Consider the following 20996-nt stretch of genomic DNA (forward strand, 5'->3'; position numbering starts at 1 on the left):
GCCCAGGCCAGTCTGCAGGCAGGGAAGCAAGGCTTTTCAGGGCCTTGAAGACAGGGTGCCCACTAGCAGCCCTGATAGCTTTGCACATCTTCATTTGGAAACATTTCATGTAATGTTAGAAATAGCCATGGAAAGAGCTCCGTGCTCATCTGGCTTATTGCTCTGTGGCGAGCTGGTAGCTTAAGGTCAAGTAAGTTGGTGGATTCTTGCATTTCTTTAGTGGCCTTAGAATGTCCTGTTTTGCCTTAGAATTTAGGTAAGCTTGGACATCTGTATATATTTTAAATTAAACCCAGTGTTATTGCCACGGCGCCTAGCAGTCATAGCAGTATGAAGTAGTATGGAACTAGTTTAATTTGTGGATTCAGCACTTCGACATGTCTTAAGATAACTTGGGGGAAGGGGGCAGAGGGAGAATGTTTGGGTTTGAGGGCTTCCAATAAATACTCCCTTTGTTCTTCCACTTCTAATTAGAGCTAGACAGATGAGTCAGTCAGACGGAGGATTCAAATCAGGTTTTTGATGGAGAAAAGCTGAGGCAGGATCCTGGTCCGCAGTGGGCTTCCCAGTTCTGAAGTTCTGCTCTGATCTCCAAAGCTACACTGCACTTCGAAACAGTACATGCCAGGAACTAGGATTTACCTGCCCGGCCTCAAGTTGATTCAAGTTGTGGGGAAAACACGGATTTCCTGTCATGTTCTTATAACAAATTTACACGAGAGCATGGACAGAATGGCTTTTTCCCATTGTTTGTAAAGCGATGGGTTCATCGTCTTTGCTCCAGAACTGCCTCATCTCCCGGCACCTGTCTCTGTTCCTGTGCTCCCTCTAGGCCCCAGAGGTGGACTCTCGGGAAGACCTGATTAAAAGTCACTACATGGCAAGGGTCGTGGAACTCACGTCTCAACTGCAGCTGGCTGACAGCAAGTCCGTGCATTTTTATGCTGAGGTAAGTGGGTGGCCCATGCGCTTCTTCTGGAGCCCCAGAGGGGTGAGCACTCCCCCCTGCCGCGTTCCAGGGGGGCAAGGACAGTGGCCAGCTGCTCGCCTGCATTTGTTGGCATTCAAGTCTCTGGTCATTTCCAAGTGACTGAAAAATGTTTGGCGCCAGAGAGGTAGCGCTTCCTGTGGCCCTCTCTGGCTGGCAGCATGGTGACGACAGAGTCCTTGTTAGAGCGTTCCACGAGAGCAGCTGCGTGCAGGCACAGATCGGGGCTTTTCTGGGGGAGCATTTGGACGAGTTAGCACACCGTGCCTGTGTCTGCTTTCTTTCTCCATGTATATTTATTTCTTATCTATCTATTTGTTTATTCCCCACCCCTTTTTGAATTCTCCAGTTTCCAAAGGACAAACATGCGGAAGTAGGAATTCCTGAAAGTGACACAATGAAAAATGTGATCTTTGCGGATGTGATCTTAGAGGAACCGAGACTTCTTGTTCTCTTCCTCCTGTCCCCACCAAACAGGTCCTTGCTTAGAGAAATAGACAACCACCATGCAGGATGACCGCTGAAAATTATATTTGGGGGTGGGGAGGCAAGGAAGAAAAGACAGGTATCACAGAGTGAGAAACGAATGATAAGACCAAGCGGATGTTACGAAGCAGGGGACCTTTAAGGTGCCTGCTTTGAAACTTTATATTTTGAGGGTCAGTGATGGCTTCCTGGCAGAGAATTATGATTTGCAAATTGTTAAAGAAACAAAAAAGAAAAGGCAGCGCGCTCCCTACTGGGCCCTCACCTGCCTTTCTCCGAGACGGCAGGCAGAGAGGTCGGCAGCACAGCTGCCAGAGGCCTTTGCGCTCTGTCCCTCTTTCTTGCTAAAACGCAGGATGTGACCTGGCTGGCTCCGTGCTGTCACAAAGCAGCCGTTGGGGCCATATTTGGTCCACAGACCCGCAGTGGCAGAGTGTGGGGGGCTGCAGAAAGGGGAGAGGAGGGCAGCCTGGACGACGTGCAGCGGAAGTTCTGGCACTCACATCACTCAGCCACGCAGGCCGGTCGATGGCCGGCCCTGGTCAGTTGGTTCCTGTCTGCTCTCCGAGCTAGTGTCTCCTACCTGACTGGGTACTGGGCATCTTCAGGAGGAGCTGTGCCCTGCACATCTCTCCCTCTTGGTCAGGGTCCATGCCAAGCACGTGGTAGATGCCTGGTTAGTGGGGGTGGCTGCTTTGATTGGCTGAACTGCTCTGGAATTCGCTTACAAGGAATAAAATGGGTAACTGGATAATTTGTTAGGCCACTGCATTTCTGAGAAGAGTTGTTTATCTGAGCAAATAGCTTCAGCACAATTGTGATAGGGGAATTTTTAAATTATGCTAGTTTTTCCTTATGTGTAAACAGGAAGTGGTGAGCTGCTTGCAGTCTGACTTGGACGCAGCATTTGACTGCCTCTGCAGGCCCTCCTCGTCGGCCCCAGGAAGCTTAGGGATTTTCGATGCTATCCTCTTTGAAAAATGGCGTGAAACAGAAAGCTTTTCGATTGCTCATGAAAGCCCACCGGTTTCTAGCAAGGCGAGGTTTGGCAGGTTTCTGCTGAGAAAGCAGCTGGACTCTGCAGTCCTACACTCGTTTTTAAAATTCCCCATGACGATGGAGCCTAACCTAGAAGGTAGGACCAACCATAAAGCTTTCATTGCTCCTGTGAGGTGGCCCCAAACAGAGAGTCAAATATCAGAAAAGTATGTCCACACTCTGTGATCAGAAGCCATTGATGACTTCTGAAATAGCCGCTTCCCTTTTCAACCAATGTGAGCCAGAATGAATCCTGAGTCATCGTGGAAACTTCTTGTGTGCTCTGTAGCCTCTGGTCATCAAGCTGGAGCTGGCAGAAAGTTATCGATGAGCATGGCATGGTCGATTGTGTCTAGTTCTTAATTAAACATGTGTCATTGCTGTCGCTTGTTTAACATTTCGTTGCTTAGTGGTCTAGTTTGCAGGTTTTGTGTTCTCTAAGTTGAGGTATAAGTCCTGCTGAATGAAGGCTGTTGTCTTTGATCTTCCACAGCAAGTGCTTCAAGTCCTGCGTGCTTTCAGCAAGCAAAGCAGTGTCACCTGCCTAGCTTAGATTGGTCGTGTGCCTCCCTCCAATCCTGATGCTGCGTTCTTTTTCCTGTAGTCTATATTCTCAGATGATTGGACCAGCATCCAGATTGACGATGGTGAAAAGGGACCATCCTGGTGCCTATCTCTTCTGGTTTTGAGCTGCCCAGTAGGCCGTGTTCTCTACAAATGACTGCCTCTTGGTCCGTGTCTAGGTTCTCCGTTGAGCACAAGTGGGTGTTCTGGAGTCCCCGTGGCTCCCAGTGGTAACCGTGCTTTGTTCTGATTCACGGCCAAATGCTTTTGCATAGTCCCTAAAATACAGGTGAGCGTCTGTGCAGCAACTCTGCCTTCTGATTCCAGCACTGACAGCCATTGTCCCACATTCTCTGCTGAAATCAGCTGCGATTTCGGTCAGGTCTCCGTTGACGCACTGCTGCAGCCGTCTTAAGTAGATCTTCAGCAAAACCCTGTGTGTGATATTAATGATAGTGTTGGCTAATTTCAGACTCTGTGGGAGTATTTAAAGTTGGGTCTGGAAAGTGCCCCTGAGTGATGGGATGTTCTTTGATCTCACAGTGCCGAGCACTCTCCAAACGGCTAGCCTTGGCCGAAAAGTCTAAAGAGGCACTGACGGAGGAGATGAGGCTCGCCAGTCAGAACGTCAGCAGGCTGCAGGTGAGTTCCTGAGAGGGACCTAAGCGACTTTAATATAGTGTTTTGTTGTGGTTGCTGCAGGTATGTGGCCAGCAAACTCAGCTCTTCCTTTCCCAGGCAGCCACACTGAACTCTAGGCATACTTTATCTGAAGAGCCGCATTGCTGACTGTTGTAAAGTACCGTCTTATAGCAGGCAAAAAGTGGTGGCATTGATTTGATTGTAGTTTTTTCAGGTGCTTTAGAGTCAGCACTTCCTTAAGTAATCCTTATTTGCCGTGTTCCTCCTTTCTCTTCTTTTCCCTGTCACTTCCTGCCATCGTGTACTTTAGAGTTGTTCTGCACATATTGCTCCCTCAATTCATAAAACCGACCGAAACCGCCAGGTCGTTGTTTTAGTTAGTTGCTGTCATATTGGCGGCACCTGTGTGAGGGTTTGAAAGCCACGGGTTTTGAAGGCGCCAAGATTTTCAGAAGCAGCTTGCCAAGCCTGTCTTCTGAGCGTGCCTGGGTAAGTTTGAACTTGACAACTTTCCAGCTTGTAGTCAGCGTCTTTAAGGCACCCGTGAATGATTCCTTCTTAATCACTACCTCCTTTTAGGAACACTGCTTCCAGGAAGCCCCCATTAGACATAAACATGATGCTGGGTGTGATGCATGGAATTTTGTCCCTTGAGCAATTGTGTTAATCCTAGCCTCCCTGCCCATGGTGTAATCTCATGTAGCATGTATCTTGAGTCCATCTCATTTGAGATGTGGAAGAAAGTAAGCAAGTGGGCTGAGCAGAGGTGGGAAGACTCTGCCAAGGCTCATGAAGACTGTCCAGGAGCAGAGCCTCACCAGAGACAAACAGCAAAGCTTCTCCTGGAGCCAGCACCCTGAGCTTGCACTTCAAGCCTCCCAAACTGTGAGAGAATACATTCTGTCTGTGGTTTATGTTACCACAGCGCTAGGTAACTCAAACAGAATTGGAGCCGTTAGAGTGGGGTGCTGCGACATCTGATCCCTACATTTGGAAGCAGCTTTGGAATTGGGCAATAGATAGAGTCTGAGACTGCCTAATATGTGGTGGTAAAAGCTTAGATTGCCCTGAAGAGACTGTTGGTAGAATTACAGAGTCAAAGAGAAGTCTGAGGAGGGCTCAAGAAGAAGGTGCAGACAGTGCTGCAGAACGTCTCCATCATGTCAGCCAGTGCATATAAGGCCCCGCACGGAATGCCACCAGACACTGGGAGGTCAAATCTGCCTCTTTTGAGACTTTAGGAGAAAATTCAGAACTGTGATTGGACGTGAGAAGAAGGGGAATGTTTTTATGCACTTGTCTGGAATACGCTCACGTTTGGTGGAAGGTAGAACTTGTAAAGGATGATGAACATAGACATCTGGTTGAGTAGCTTTATAAGAAGATTTTAAAGGAGCTGCAGGGCTTCTGCTTAACATTTTTAGTAAAATACGAGAGGGAAGATAATAGACTTAAAAAATGAACAGCATAGAAAGAACAGGAGGTAAAGATTTGGAAAATTGTACACACTAGGGGCACGAGTCCTAGAATTTTGACCAAGGACATAGCTGCACAAGCTTTAGTTAAAGAGATCAAGTATCCGATTCACGGACCTTACCCGCTACCACAGCAGAAAACCTACCAGCTCAGACTGAAGAGAACAGAGAACGGAAGGAAAGAACAGTGTCTGCTTCTTGGAACTCTAGTCTAGGGACAGGAACCAGGCCAACGGTGCTGTATGTTGTCCTTCAAGGGAAGAAAAGCACCATCTTGGGAGCGGCGCAGAGGTCGGCAGAGCTGTCAGAAGGAGCGTGGACCCGCGCCTGCTGGGTCTCAAAGACACAGCTCCTCCCCTGGGCTCTGGAGGGCCAGGCTGCTGCTATCAAGTGCCAGGGGGCGGGGACTGCTGCCCAAAGCTGAGCAGGTGGCTAAGGCTGAGAGGGACTGGGAGAATGGGGCTGCCCCAAGGCAGGAGGGCAGAACTGCCATCCAGGTGGAACAAGCCTCTGTCCAGAATCCAGAGCACATGGCCAGCGCCAAGTTTAGAAGGTGGGGCCATTGCCCGGATGTTCCCGAAGGACAGGCTTATTGTCAAGCCTCTCAGCTAATGGAAGTGATCCTGCGGGGCTTGCACTCACTGCGAGGGCCTACGACCTTCCCCCCCAAGGTTTCCCCATTTGTAGTAGAAAGGCGTGCCCTGTGCCTGGTCCACCTCTGAACAGGCTCTGCCCAGCTGAGCCATGGCTAAGGCAGCATCTACCACGGGGCCTGTCTGGATTCATATCATGATGGTGACTCAGAAAGAACTACAGGGGAAACAATGTGGGTGACCCCTTGCTGGACGCATCATCTTCCTCCTCAAGAAGAAAGGTGGTGGGCAAGTTGCACGGCACGAAGTCTCCAGTCCTGAGATTCTAGGTGACTGGCTGCCCACCTTGAATGACCTCTGGCTTCTGGGTCTGTCACTCCTCTGGTGTCAAAACTGACTTCTTGGATCAAGGTGGTTCACTGCACAGGGGTCTCAGGACCCAGAGGATGCAATTCCATACCTGGCACCTGCTGCTGAGATGGTTCACTCTAAACCCAGCAAGATGGCACTCACTCACAGCTGAAGCATATAATACAATCAGTACCTTCCCCCCAACTTTTTACCAGACCCATCAAAGAGTTACAGAGACGGTGGCTGGAAGAGTGACATTAAACAATTGACGTCTCTGTAAGGCCAAAGGTGGAATACTATGGATTGAAATAATTCAGTTTCTCAGTACATATATTGCAAATGCTAATCTCTCTACCTGTGGTTATAATCCCATTGAGAATGGGCTATCTTTGTTATGTTACTGAAACATGGTTAGTGTAGGGTGTGCATTGAGTCAGTATCTTTTGAGATAAGAGATTAAACAAACAAGTGAAGAAGCAACGTGTTGGGGGGCGGGGGCGGTTTGCATGGAAAATTTGAAGCCACATGGAGACTGCCCAGGAGCTGAAGCTTAAAAGAGATGAAGCCTTTTCTGCAGTGCCTACCTGCACCCTCAATCTGGACTTCCAGCCTTTTAAACTAGAAGAAAGTGAATTTCTACTGGTTAAGGCCCCCACATGTGGTATTTCTGTTACAGCAGCACCTGCTAACAAAACAGTGAGCAAAGGAAAAACACATTATCTCAGCATCATTACCCACTTCCTCCTTGTTTCCAATCCATTTGTAGAATTATCAGTAAGCACTGGACTAGATTTGTAGTGGGTAGAGAGAGTGGGAAATAATGAGAAGACATATTGTGGCAGTTACATAATCTCCTGTCAGTTGTGAAGGGGTGGAGTCTAGCCTATCAATCAGGTCATGGTCAGGGAGGCCTCTGTGTGGGCATGGCCTTCTCCTGAGGATTCTGGGAACTCCTATCTTCCTTGCTGGTGGTGGGACACACACACTCTCTCTGCTTGGTCTTCCTGCTGATAAGACACATGGAGCTATGCTGATGGCAGCCGGAGCCCTGGAGCTAGAGGAGCCATGCAGAGACCCCTGCCAGTGCTGAGATGCTTCCACCGCAACTGAATCCAGAAGACTTTCCACCTACTGGTCTGTGATCTTCCTGCATTCAGCATTAGTGCATGTGCTGTGTGAGTCTGAAGAGGAATTTATAGACTAGTATTGGACATACGGGCTAATATTGGACTTATGGACTTGATCTAGACTGGGCTAGGATGGTTTCTTAATGTACCATTGATCTTTGATATAAAGTTCTCTCTTACATACATATGAGTGTCTCTGGGTTTGTTTCTCTAGTCAACCCAGACTAACACAGAGATGAAGCCATGCTTCCTCCTACAAGGGTGCTGCTCTCTGATGGCCCACTGAGCGTTAGATGCAGATGGACCACCTCCTCTCCCACAGCTCAGGGAAACCTGAGGGGCTCTGGCAGGATCATTGATGCAAATTTTAAACATGGCACAGAATGAAACCCTTACCCTTTTTTTGGCCTGTGTATGTATGTTTGTATGAAATTAAAATAATATTTTTTGTGTGTTTGGAGGAAGTTTAAACAGCAAATTAGGCCCTCCAATTCCAGTGATGATTGTCACATATAAGTGTAACCATGGCTTGTAAAAAGTATGTCATACATCCCCTTACAAGAAGGGTCACAAGGAACAGACAAGCCAGTTAGAGTGTAGTTTAACACCATTAAAACATACAACTTCCCTCTAGTTATTTAATGCTTCTTCCCTTCCACTATCATGATCCCAATTTTACCATACAAATTTGGCTAACAACCCCATAGGGCAGAGTAGGATTGCTCCAGGGAGTTTTCCAGGCTGTAAACCTTTCTGGTGCCTCTGGACATACTTCTGTGGAGCAGCTGGGTGGAGGTGGAGGTGGGGGCGGGAGTGGGAGGTGTAGACAGTTCAAATCAACTAACGTCCAGTTCTAATCTTCAAGTGCTTTAACCAGTGTGCTCTCAGGTATGTTTGAATAAGCTATAGCTGTGACAAATAGGTACTAAGTTATAGAATTAAAATATCTAAAAATTACGTTAAATCTAAATGATCTTAACGTTCCAATTAAAAGTCACGATTTTCAATCTGTGTAAAACAAAAGGAAAGATTCAACTTTGTACTGGTAGAAAGAAAGCCATTTCAGATATAAAGACGTAGATGAGTTAGAGGTAATAGAAAAGGATATACCAGGTAAATGCTATGCATTATAGTAATGTGCATTGCCTCTGCTAGTAGCAAAGTAGACTTCAGTGTAAGAACTATTACCAGGATTAAATAGGACATTTCAAAATGATAACAGGGTCTACTCATCAAATAACAACTAAATCCTAAATGTGTGTGCTCCTTATGATACAGAACTAAAACAATAATACATGCATATGATATGTAACTCACAAAACAACCAAAAGTTTACGTTGTATGTGGGACTATGTATGAGAGATAAATTCCTGTACATTGTTTGGTTAAAAGTGTATTGATTGAGTGGGTTGAAAAGGGGGAACTGATTACAAGGATCCACATGTGACCTCCTCCCTGGGAGATGGACGGCAGATAAGGGGGGGAAGGGAGACTCCGGATAGGACAAGATATGACAAAATAACGAGGTATAAATTACCAAGGGCTCATGTGGGAGGGGGGACGGGGGAGGGAAGGGAAAAAAAAAGAGGACCTGATGCAAAGGGCTTAAGTGGAGAGCAAATGCTTTGAAAATGATTAGGGCAAAGAATGTAAGGATGTGCTTTATACAATTGATGTATGTATATGTATGGATTGTGATAAGAGTTGTATGAGCCCCTAATAAAATGTAAAAAAAGAAAATGATTAGGACAAAGAATGTACAGATGTGCTTTATACAATTGATGTATGTATATGTATGGATTGTGATAAGAGTTGTATGAGCCCCTACTAAAATGTTTTTTAAAAAGTGTATTGATTAAAAAAAAGATAAAATAATTTGTAAATTATCAAGGGTTCATGAGGGAGGGGAAAAAGGGGAGGGAGGGGGAAAAAAATCAGGAGCTGATACCAAGGGCTCAAGTGGAAAGCAAATGTTTTGAGAATGAGGGCAGCAAATGTACAGAGAGATGTGCTTGACACAGTGAATGTATGTATGGACTGTGATAAGAGTTGTACGAGCCCCCAATAAAATGATTTAAGTTAAAAACAAAACAAATTTGGCTAGAACAGAGACTATACACTGGTACAGGTAAGAGCTAGAAACACAGGGAACCCAGGACAGATAAACCCCTCAGGACCAATAATGAGAATAGCGATACCAGGAGGGCAAGGGGAAGGTTGGTGGAGAAAGGGGGAACCAATCACAAGGATCTACATATGATGCCCTCCCTTGGGGATGGACAACAGGAAAGTGGGTGAGGGGAGACATCGGTTATTGTAAGACATGAAAAATAATAGTTTATAAATTATCAAAGGTGAGGGAGGGAGGGGAAAATGAGCTGATACCAACATAGAAAAGAAAAATGTTTTGAGTAGAAAGAAAATGTTTTGAGAACGATGATGGCAACAAATGTACAAATGTGCTTGACACAATGGATATGTGTATGTATGGTGATAAGAGCTGTATGACCCCCCAATGAAAGAATTTTTTAAGTGCATCATAGTGATTCTATTCAGAAAGTATCTCTAATTCCAAATGAGTCTGAATATGATGTAGTGCTATGTTGTGGCCAGTCGCTGAAAGAATTAATTTGACGTTCCAATGGGCTACATAAAAGAGTAGTTTAGATTCCAGAAGAAATATTCCTCAATTTTAATTTTCATTGAATTGAAATCATTCCCACCCTCAATTTTGTAAGGTTCTTTTGACTATAGAGATTATATTGGCAGAGACATAGGTTGATATATGAGGGGACTTCAAAAAAATTGGAGGAAAATTCCATTATCTTTTAATTCCATTTTTTCTACTAATTTTTTTAAGCACCCTCATGTTGTACTAGCAACCTTATTAAGTATTTGTTGATTTTAATTCTCAGTTAATTACCTTTATATTTATATTAGGAGAAAGATGAGGCATTCTGTTCCCATAAGAGTTACAGTCTCGGAAACCCACGAAGAAAGTTCTACCCTGTTCTGAGTTGGAATTAATTCACAGGAATATATATATATATATATACATGTATATATATATAGAGAGAGAGATTGCTAAACAACAAAACAAAACCCTTATTTATTTATTTAGCACAGAAATTCAGTACATATTTTGAAAGCTGATTAGAAAAAGAACTTTTTCCCCCTTTGTTTACCTTTGTTCTTGTGTTAGGTGTGGACCGTAGCCTCCATGTCATTTGTTCAGATGTCATCTTGATAGATTTTCCAGATTTTTTTTTCTCCAAGGGAAAGAATTTTTGGAATGATGTGAATCGTGGAGTTTTGATCATTTTTCTTTCCGTGTGTCTCTTTTTCCCCTGTTGTTGCTTAGGATGAGCTGACAACCACCAAGAGGAGTTATGAGGATCAGTTAAGCATGATGAGTGACCACCTGTGCATCATGAACGAGACCTTGTCCAAGCAGAGAGAGGAGATCGACACATTGAAGCTGTCCAGCAAGGTTAGGTTTTGCATTGCAGGAGCAGATGGTTAAAGATTAAAAGTGTTTATGGGGGGTTTTCCTCAATCAAACCTGCCTCTTCTCAAAAGTAAGACAAATGAAAACGTTGAGGAAGTCAGACCTCCATGACCCTAATACTGAGTCAGCTTCTGTTTGGCATTTCAGTCCTCCTGGGCTAGGGGCCTGCCACGGCACTGTTGGATAGGAACATCATTGTGTCGAAGAGAGCCTAAACCGGGAATACTGAAGAGTAATCCTGAGAAAGCTTATTCTCATAAACATCCATATAACAGGAGGCATTTTTTATCCTTTTAACTCTAAAACTTACCTTTTATTTTGTTTCCCATAAAGTCTCAGCATGTCCTGGCTGAGACCAGTAGATAATTTCATGTTCAAATGCATACACACATACCATTTCACTATTGTAACAAATGTACAAAGGGGCTTTAAAAAGCTCATGGAGAATGGAATTCAAAGAGAATGGAAAATGTCTATGAACTTTTCAACCCCCCTTGTATATCTACTCTTGAGCCATGGAGGGTAGGTCGTGGAGGGCTCTGCATGCCATCCCAGCTGCTGAGCACGCGTCGGGAATAGAGGCAGCACTGTACACCATCAGCTGAGAAGTGGGTGGGTTCTGCTCTAGGACCTGCTGCTGGCGGTGCAGGGCCGTGTGCTGCAGTCAGGGCGCCTGTCGACAGTGTCTTGTGACCACGTTGGGGTCTGAGCACTGTATGTTTTCCCCTCATAGTTTCATGATATTGATTGGGCTCTAGCTGCTCCGGAAGGTGGCTCCCATGCTTCCCTGGGACGTCTCTAGGACCCTGCAGCCAGCCACTACGACTCTGATGAGGGCTCTCTGGCCACTGTGCTGTGGGACACTGAGCTTGGCTGTAGAGGGGGGTGTCCACGTGGGTTGTCCTCTGGGAAAATACCTTGTTAAAAAAAACACCATCACAAAACCCCGTTTGCCCTACTGAGACTCCAGTGGGGCAGTAGCTCACTGACAGGTTCCATTCCCACAGCGGGCTGAAGCACACAAACAGAAAAGGTCGTGTTTGGTTTTTCTCGTGGAGTATGTAATTTACCTTAGTGGCTCTGTGGAAGCCTGTTGTAACACGAACATTTGGCAGAAGTAGCGATGATTCTAGGGAAGCTTTTCAGTCTTCAGTCTGGCATGACACTTGGCTTTCTATTGAGAGTCGTGACAGCCGTGGAGCCCTGTGGGCAGCCCTGCTCTGTCCCACAGGGCCACAGTGTGTGGTCACGGACTCGATGGCAGTGTGCTTGGCGCGTGGTCTACAGTCCCGAGCAGTAACGTTAGCGTGCCAAAGCTAACTCGCTCTCACAGTGACTTCAGAGGTTGGGGGATTTGCAGCTCCTCTCAGAGCTTTGTAGTCGCTTCCTCAGAGCACCTGCCATTAATTAAATGGAGTCAGAGACCCACAGTTCATATACTGTTTATCTCTCTTTGATCGCTGACCCCCCAGTGTGTGCCCCCGCCCCACAGGAAGTTCAGTGTATGCTCTGCCCTAGTAGGCATCAGCCCCATGGGTCCCAAGTAAACATCCTGAGCCATTTGTTTGCGTTTATCTCGCTCTTGAAGTTTGCTCTGCGAGCACATCCCACTGACATGAAGCAATGCGTTCATCCCTAATCGTTCAGTGTAGGGCGTTAATCAGAATAGTTTCCTCAGACTTGAGCGTCTCCTGAAAAAAAAAAAAGGCAAGTTGTGCCAAAACTGGGGAGTATGAGTCTGCATGTGGGGGAGCTGGGAGTCAGATGACCTCACACCTAATGTGTTCCCAGCCAGGGTCTAAGCTTGCTTCTGATGGCTAATCAGTGCTATGTGGGTGGTTGGAACACATTCAGACTTAGTACCTTTAAAGGTCTGGAAGTGGCCTTTGTTTCTACAACAGAGAAACCTGTTAGGGCTAAAACCTTTTCCATTTAGGCTCACGAAGCCCCAAGCTCCCCTTGTCTTTGGAACAAAATGAACGTTTGAGGTTTTGAATCATCTGGAACCGTAGCTCTCTTTCCTGCCCCTGGGACCCAGAGGGATACAGTCTGTGGAAATGGGGCATGGGGAGCGTTCATAGCCACAGACTGATGGCTCTGTGAGCGTTGACCACAAGAAGTCGGCCGCCAGAGTGCCCTCAGCGTCTCGCCCTGTGGAAGTGAAGCTGCCCCGGAATGAAGTACTGCTGCTTTCTAGATGGCCGGGTGTGTAAGTTTTCAGGCTGATTTTCCTGAAGTTTGTGCTGACTGTTGGCATTTTTCTCTGCACAGGGAAATTCTAAAAAGAATAAGAACCGATAGTTTCAAAAGTTTACAAGGGACTCATTGGCGATTCTTCCTCCCGGAGTTACTGCCTCGCCGCCCCGACCTGCAGCTGAGACTCACGTCCACGCTGGGCCCCGCCTTCAGAATGCTGATGCCTGGGTGGGCCTCGTGCAATAGTCAGTGTTGTACATGGCTTTGAAACATTTAAGATATATTTGTAACCAGTGAGGCAAATATGCAATTTGGTGTTGATTGTAAAATGGAAAACCGTAGATGTACCATGGATAGCGTAGGTTTCCTTAAGCAGTTTTTACTGTGCACTTTTTAAACTTAGGTTTTAATTTCGGTATGTGAGAACAACAAATATTTTGTATCTTTTCAAAACTCAATGAAATGGTCATTGATTTGGTATGTATGGAATAGATCTGTGTTTCTGGATAAAAGTCATATGTTGTCCACTTGTCATTATCTCCTGCTGTAACTGAAGGCAGCCCTGCGTTCTTTTTGAAAATGTCCTGGGTCATCCTCCCTCCCTCCCTTTCTCTCCCCCTCTCCCTTTCTTTCCCTCTCCTCCTGCCCTCCCTCTGTCTTTTGCCCTGCCTCCCGCTCTCCCTCTCCCTTTCTGCTGAAGGGGAAGTGTGGGTCCTGCACAGTCCAGATTTTATGGGTTTATTGTCATCCCTGTCTTCACCTCTTCAGTCACCCTGTGTTAAAACAATAGCTTAAGGAAATTCATGTTAATAAATTCATACTTATATCAAACATTCTGTCTCTGTACCGAAATTTAATAAAGGAAAGGGAAATCCATTAAAGTAGGATTTACGGAATGTGCCATAATTCTAAATCCCAATTGATCTAGATGCAATCACTCTAACCTCCAAATTGGAACCGTGGTACAGTGCATCCTCCACAAAGGCTCCTGAGTTTTGCCTGGAGAACTGCTTGTAACCACACTTCCAGCAAGGACCCTGAGTCCTTGGTTTACCTCACATACTTTGTACCCCAGGGGCCTCTCTCCCAGCCCCTCTACTCCCAAAGCTCTGGGCATATCGCTATGTCTCTATTTCACAAGCCCATTTCAAATCCCCAGATTGGCCGGCTTGTACCTGAAACACCTTCCTCCCTCTCTGCCCCCCCCCCCCCACAGTGCCTTCTCCCTTGAACCCCTCCTCCAGGCTTTGCCAATCACAATCTTATGCTCCTCTGGTTCACCTGAGGTCCCATATGCCTCTGTGGTTGGCTCAGGGGCCTTGGCCTCTGCCCAAAGCCCTCAACTGCTGCCAGCAGGAGTGAACAGCTGGAGCTGCACAGGTCCTTGCACAGTGAAAGATTTGGAGCCTGTGTTGAAGCTTTCTGAGTTTGCCAGTTCAACTCTGACCCTCCTGGCCCCCGGCTTCTTTTCCAGCTCTTCCTGGAGCCAGCTGTCTGCACTGCTCGCCAGTCCTAGGCACCCTTTCAGGGAAATGCCCACTGCGCCATGCTGCCTTCCTCAGAATTGTAGCCCATGGATGCGGAGTGGTCTCTAACTGCCCAGGCCGTATTTGTAATTCCATTTCGGTTCAGGTTTTAATGTGGGCTACTCGTTTCTCCTTCTCTGCCTTCCTCACGCTCAGGGTCGACGCTGCCACAATCTGAGCCTGTCTGGTGAGGACCCCCTCGGCCTTCCACTTGCACATTCTCCTCTCCTGGGGCAGAGGAAGACTGGGTGCTTCATTCTAATCCGGTGACTCCTTGCCCCTAGTTTACAAACCAATTGAATTTATCTAATTAAACAAAATTATCCTGCTGAAGACTGCAGACTTAGAAACCAGAATCCCTGGATTTGACTCCTTTTCCTTAGGATTGATTTGCTTCTCATTCTGGGCCTCCCTTTCCTTCTCTGTGAAATGGGGAGGGTGGTGATAGGACCTGCCAACTAGGATTTTTGTGAGGATTAAATGGATTAATATGGAGGGCTAGAAGCAGGCCCAGGGTCATTGTTCCTGAGTAACGAGCATCACTAGCACTATTGTTAGTATGATCATTCATACTTGTATTTCTCCTTCTACAATAAGGAAAGCATGTGTGTGTTATAAGGCTATGTGTCAAGGAGATGAAAGAAGAGCCAGGAAGGGGCAGGCAGTTCTTGGGATGATGCCCTGTTTGCTGGGGAGCTCAGGTAAGGCCTCACAAAGGTGTGTCGTTTGAGTCACGGCCCAGAGATGGCGAGGGCATCACTACACAGATTACCTGGAGAGTGTGTCCCAGTCAGCAAGAAAAGCAAACACCAGGGTGGACGTGTGCCCTGAGCAGCACACAGATTCCAGAACAGCAAAGGCCGGCCCAGGAGAGGGGGTGGGCAGGAGAGGGCACTGGGAAAAGAGGCTGCAGCACTCACAGTGGCAGGCAGCAGGGCCATGCAGGTAGTAGTATCGCTTGGCTTCTCTTTGAGTGCCACATCTCCCCTCTTCTGACTTCTCAAGAGGGAAGGAGACCCAAACTCAACAGCAGCCAAGGCTGATGAGACAGAGGTCAGATATGCTAATCCCAGGTCACCTCCTTTGCCAATTCTGCACCACCCATCCCTCCCAAGGCACACTTTGCCTTCTGCTGGGGCTGGTAGTTCATTACCACACAACTCGCAGACAGTCCTCACAATGTTGGGTTTATTAGGGCAGTTATAGTTCAGGGTCAGAAATGCCCAGGATACAGTTCTTTGGCCAGAGCAGCCTCCTCTCAGCCATGCCCACCAACGGTCTCGGGTTCTCAGCCTTACAGCCCCATGGTCTTTGCTGCTCGGGCAAGGTTCACAAAACTTAGTACTACCAATAAGTGCTCATAGAGACACCAACCCAAACCAAGCTTACTGCCATCGAGTTGATGCTGACTCAGCGACGCCCTGCAGGTTTCCGAGGGTGTGACTCTTGACAGGAGTAGAAAGCCCTGTCTTTTTCCCGAGTAGCTGCTGGTGGTTTCAGACTGCTGCGAGTGCAGATCGCACCCACGGTGTAGCCACTGCACCACCAGGGCTCCCAGTCTGCCACACACCTTTCTCGCTTTGTGGGCCAAGAACCACGAGTGGTGCTCTTGGGGCTGCTGCCTCTGCTGCCAGCACTTCTCTGCCACCTCTTGCTGTCTCTGGTGTCACCGTTCTGTCTCCTGGATTGAGGCAGTAGTTAAGTGTATAGATCTCAGAGTCCGCAGGCCATGCTCCGCTCCTGGGTCTTTCTCGATTGCAGCAAAGTATCCCAGGCCTACTTCTGAGATGGCTCAACTTAAACCCGGAGCGATGGACAAAACCGATCAACCCACGTGTTTCCTACACCTATTTGCCTGGTTCCACCCAGTCCTTAAGTGGGGTTCTGAAGTCTACGGTGTGGGTAGAAGAACCACACCCAGTTTTTCACTGCACCACAGTGGCCACACTGGAGGGTTGGCGACAGAGAACTGACTTCATCTGACATCTTTTAAGCAAATTGTTGGCTGCAGAAATTCTTGAGGCAATCTTTGCAAGAGCAAAACAAATATCATCTTCCACAACAAATCTACGTCTGTATTTAGACTTGATAATCAACAAGCTGGAAAACCCTGTTGCACAAAGATATGTTGTTGGAAATGGAAGAAGAAGGCACAACACAGTCTCAGACAGAACAGCATATGCCTGCAAACACTTGATCCAGAATTTTTTAACTGGCATTGTAGGGAAATCATTTCTTGCTGCATCACTTTTAATAAGTTCAATGCACTCCTCTTGTGCTGTCTCAGGAACATCTTCAACTTTGACTGTGAATGGGCTTCTGGCAAGTGCAAGTGGGGTGTCAGGTAGATTTGGAAAGTACAATGACATTTTGTCTGCAAGCATGTGCAAGTGTTCATTCACAGAAATTATCATCATAATCCTTTTGTCTGGCTCATTGTCATGTTCTTCAAAGATAGCAGATAAGGTAGGCAACATGTAAATTTTATTTCCATCCCATTTTTTTTTTTTTTGCCAAAGCTGAAGTTTCATTTGGAGTGATTAGATCTTTTCAGACAAATCGAGGCATGTTGCATTTGGTCCTTGCAGTGATAAATTTAACTCATTCAAGATGTCAAAAATGTCAATCAAGTAAGCTGTTTTTAGAGTTCACTTTTATCGCTGAAAAGTGCTTTGAATGCGGTCTTGCTTTCACACGTTTTAAAACTTTTCCTCTCGATAGCCATCTCACTTCAGGGTGAAACAACAGAGCATTATTCAGCACACACAACTCGTTGCACAGTTGCGAAAACAGTCGATTGTTTAAAGTGCTCGCCTTTACAAAATTGACAGGACTTATGAAGCTTTTCATTGCTTTTTGTAACTCTTGTGGCAGCGTCTTCATTGCTAATATTTGCCAATGCATCAGACAGTGAGTTCCGATGACTATTGGTGACTCGTTCAGTACCAAACGTTGAAATCCAGATCGACATCCTAGCAGAGCTGGAGCACCATCTGTGAAAACACCACAAACTTTTCCCCAAGAGATCTTATGCTCTTTCAGAAATGAACCAGCTGTGTCAAATACATCACATGCAGTAGTTGTCCTTTCAAGAGGTTTGCAAAAAGGAAACTCATCTGTAAAGTCGCCATCAGTAATATACCTCATGTTAACCAGCAACTGAACAATTTGCAAAGTGTGCAGATTCATCAAGCTGGAAGCTAAATATTGGAAGTGGAGCAGATTTAATTTCCTGGATTACCTGATCAAGAATATCAGCAGATATGTCATCTATTCTTCTGTGGACAGCGTCGTTAGATAAGGAAATTGCACTCAATTTTGTAACAAATTTGTCTCCAATCATAACTCGAACACTGTCTTTGGCTGCCAGCAAAGCTTGCTATCAAAATGCTGGCTGTCAAAATGGCGTTTTAGCTTGTTTGGCTTCATGGATTTGGCTGATAGGACTTCACAACAAATAACACATTGCCCTTTCTGAATTCTTACTGTAATTATTGAGGTAAAATCATACTGTTAAAAATCCTCAGTGGTGGAGAGAGGGGGAAAATGTGGAGCTGATACCAAGGGCTCAAGTAGAAAGATGTTTTGAGAATGATGATGGCAATGAATGTACAAATGTGCTTGACACAATGGATCTATGCATGGATTGTGATAGGAGTTGAACGAGCCCCAAATAAAATACTTTATAATTTTAAAAAATCCTCACTATATGTTCTTAACTTTTCTACATGATTCATTGTCAAGGGATGGTGTGCTAATGAAAGTAATATATAAGAGTAGCTTTAATAATACAAACAATAATACATGGCAAAGTTCAGTCAATACAGTTCACTAAAGTTTCCTGTGATTTATCATTCTCTGTTGTTGTTTTTACATACCTGTTACTATCACAAGGCGGCAGTATTCACATCAACCACGGCTGAATATAAAAAGACAGATCATTATCCAAATTAGGTTCCCATGGGACAGATTTTTTTTGCTGTAGTTGATGAATTTGCAGAACATAATTTTACATTTACCCAGTAATTATAATTCATGAAGTATCATTTTACCTCCAGTACTCCTGCTTTCAAAAGAGTAGCTGCTTTCTACACAGTAGCTACTCTACACACATGTGTGACTGGTTCACATAAGTACATTATGGCACCAACCCTGTCACATACACCTGTATTTGTACGGGGTGTAGGTGATGGGGTTGGTGCAATGATGTCATCACGCCGGGTACTCGTATGTGGGCGTATCTGCATGTGGATGGACCCACCTGGAGATGGATAGAGAAACTGTCTCAGTTCCTAAGACCATCGGATATGTGTTTCGATTGTCTTAGGTGACCCCTGTGAGAGGGTCGTTCAACCCCCAAAGGGGTCGCAACACAGGTTGAGAACCGCTGCTGTAGAAGGTGAAGCTCCAGGAAGGGGGGGCTTTTCATTTGGCTGTGAACTCATGTCTCCTGTGACTTGCCATGGGATGGTGGTCAGTGGACACTGGTGGGAGGAATCCTGGACAAGATGTGGACGTGAGGGAGAGAGGTCAGAGAGAAAGGCCAAGGTTTCGGTCCGAGCAGACTTCAGTGGGACACAGAAGGCAAAGGAGGGGCAACCGGAGATGTGGGACCTTTGTGGATTCTTCCTCACCGTACCCAGGTCAGGGTTGTCGTGTGCGGTGGGACCTGTGCAGCATGTCTCCGTGGCAGCCTCTCCTCCTTTAATACCCTAAGTTGAGCCTTCGCTGCCTGCTGTCCAGACCCCATCATTCTATATTTCAACCCCGCCACCCCTTCCCCCAGGCCATCCTCCTGCCCCATATCTGAAGAGCCATTTTCCTATTCGCAAGGCATGCGGAAGACTTACTGTGTGGTGCCACGAGTACACTGCAGGCTTGCTCAACTCTGTGCCTCCACTCCTGCCCGTCCCACCAACAATGATGCCCTTCCCGACCCACCTCCTCCCGCCTTCTCTGCATTCCTGCTCATCCCCCTGTGAGAAAACCGTCCCTAACATCCCCACCCCTACCCCCCCCCCCCCAGCCTCACTGCTCTCTGCAAACTCTGCTTCAGAGGCCCCAGCTCTAGTGGGAGCTGTCAGAACTCAAGGCCAGGCATCCTTTCCGAGCGCCCTGCAGGCACTTGCCTCACACACCCTCCAGCAGTGTTTGTGGACTGCCCGGCCACTCTGTCATCCTGACAGTACAATGTTAGAAGGACCTGGGGCTGAGGGACTGGGCAGGACCTCAGAGGGCTCTGCTGGGGCCATGGCAACATTGTGTCATTTTGAATTAACTGCAATGATTCCTGCCTTGCTTGTGGGATCACTCGCTGAGGTAGTTAGTTTATTGTGCCAACCTGGCCAATAAACACATGTGGGTTAAATTGAAGGGCGGAGGGATAAATGGCTCGGTGAGCCTCGTCTTTCAAGTTCTCGGTCTCTTGCTTTGTGATGGTCGGACCAGGGTGCAGCTGCCTTAGCCAGTTCCCTGCTTCAGCTGGCAAGGCTCACTTCCTGCAAGACATCCCCGAGGAGAAGCCACATGGACCTACCCCGATGCAGGTCTGGGTGCTGGAGCAGTGGTGTGGACAGCCCTGCCTGCGCTGAGATGCTTACACGTACACTGACTTGGCTTTCCTCCCTCAGTCGGCATCATTGTGTGTGTTTTGTGAGATGGAGGAGGACTTTGTGGATTGGTGTCGGACATATGGGTTAATGTTAGACTTGTGGGTTTGGGCAGCACTGGGTTGGGATGTTTTCTTGCTGTGCACTTAACCTTTATATAAAACTCTCTTATACATGAGTTTTTGTGGATTTGTTTCCCTAAAGTACCCAGACTAACACACTTGCCAAGGCATAGAATAACCACTGTTTAATCACCCACCAGAAGGCAGGCTTGCATGACACTTGACATGCATTGATTCATTTAGGGAGCGTTGGGTTGCATTTGGGCCAGCACGGGGCTGCCTGTTTGAACCCCGCAGCGCTCTGCAGGAGGAGGCAGTCTGCTTCTGCAGGTACACAGTCTCAGGACCCTGGCCGGGGAGCAGCCTTATTCTATCCTAAAGGGTCACTGTGAGTCGGAAGAAACTTGGTGGCATGGGTTTGTTTTTTGTTTCTTTGTTTTGTTTAATCTCCCCAATAACCGTTATCTCCCAGATACTATTACTACCCTCATCTGGCCACTATAAAAGCATCTTTGGGAGAGGTACAGAGAGGGTCTGGTCAAGTACGTCTGTGGGCACCTGGCTAGCACATCCTGGAGCCAGGATTCACATCTAGTCTCCTCCAGTGCCACCAAGAACACCCCAATCTCACTGCCATGGAGCACGAGGTAGAACTGTGTCTGCAGCTTTCCAAAGTGGTAAGTTTTTACGGGAATAGAGAGCCTCATCTTTCTCCCACAGAGGCCCTGGAGATTTGAACAGCTGATCTTGTGCTCTGCAGCCTAGTGCATAATCACGACACCACCGGGACTGGATTCTTCACTACTGCACCATGAGCTCTCTTCAGCCGAG

The 20996-nt window shown here is 46.7% G+C and overlaps 1 protein-coding gene across 1 annotated transcript in view; it reads left to right on the forward strand.

Annotated features, from left to right (window-relative positions):
* Nucleotides 1–13799, forward strand: part of PPP1R21 (protein phosphatase 1 regulatory subunit 21) — an 82611-nt gene extending 68812 nt beyond the window's left edge. The window contains exons 19-22 of the mRNA XM_075535177.1: nucleotides 833–949; nucleotides 3620–3718; nucleotides 10626–10754; nucleotides 13044–13799. Coding sequence (XP_075391292.1) covers nucleotides 833–949; nucleotides 3620–3718; nucleotides 10626–10754; nucleotides 13044–13073 — 375 coding nt within the window. The 3' untranslated portion in view covers nucleotides 13074–13799. The remainder of the gene's footprint in view (nucleotides 1–832; nucleotides 950–3619; nucleotides 3719–10625; nucleotides 10755–13043) is intronic.
* The last annotated feature ends 7197 nt before the right edge of the window (nucleotides 13800–20996 follow it).

This window comes from Tenrec ecaudatus, chromosome 17 (assembly GCF_050624435.1).
Source record: "Tenrec ecaudatus isolate mTenEca1 chromosome 17, mTenEca1.hap1, whole genome shotgun sequence".
Classification (NCBI taxonomy): Eukaryota; Metazoa; Chordata; class Mammalia; order Afrosoricida; family Tenrecidae; genus Tenrec; species Tenrec ecaudatus.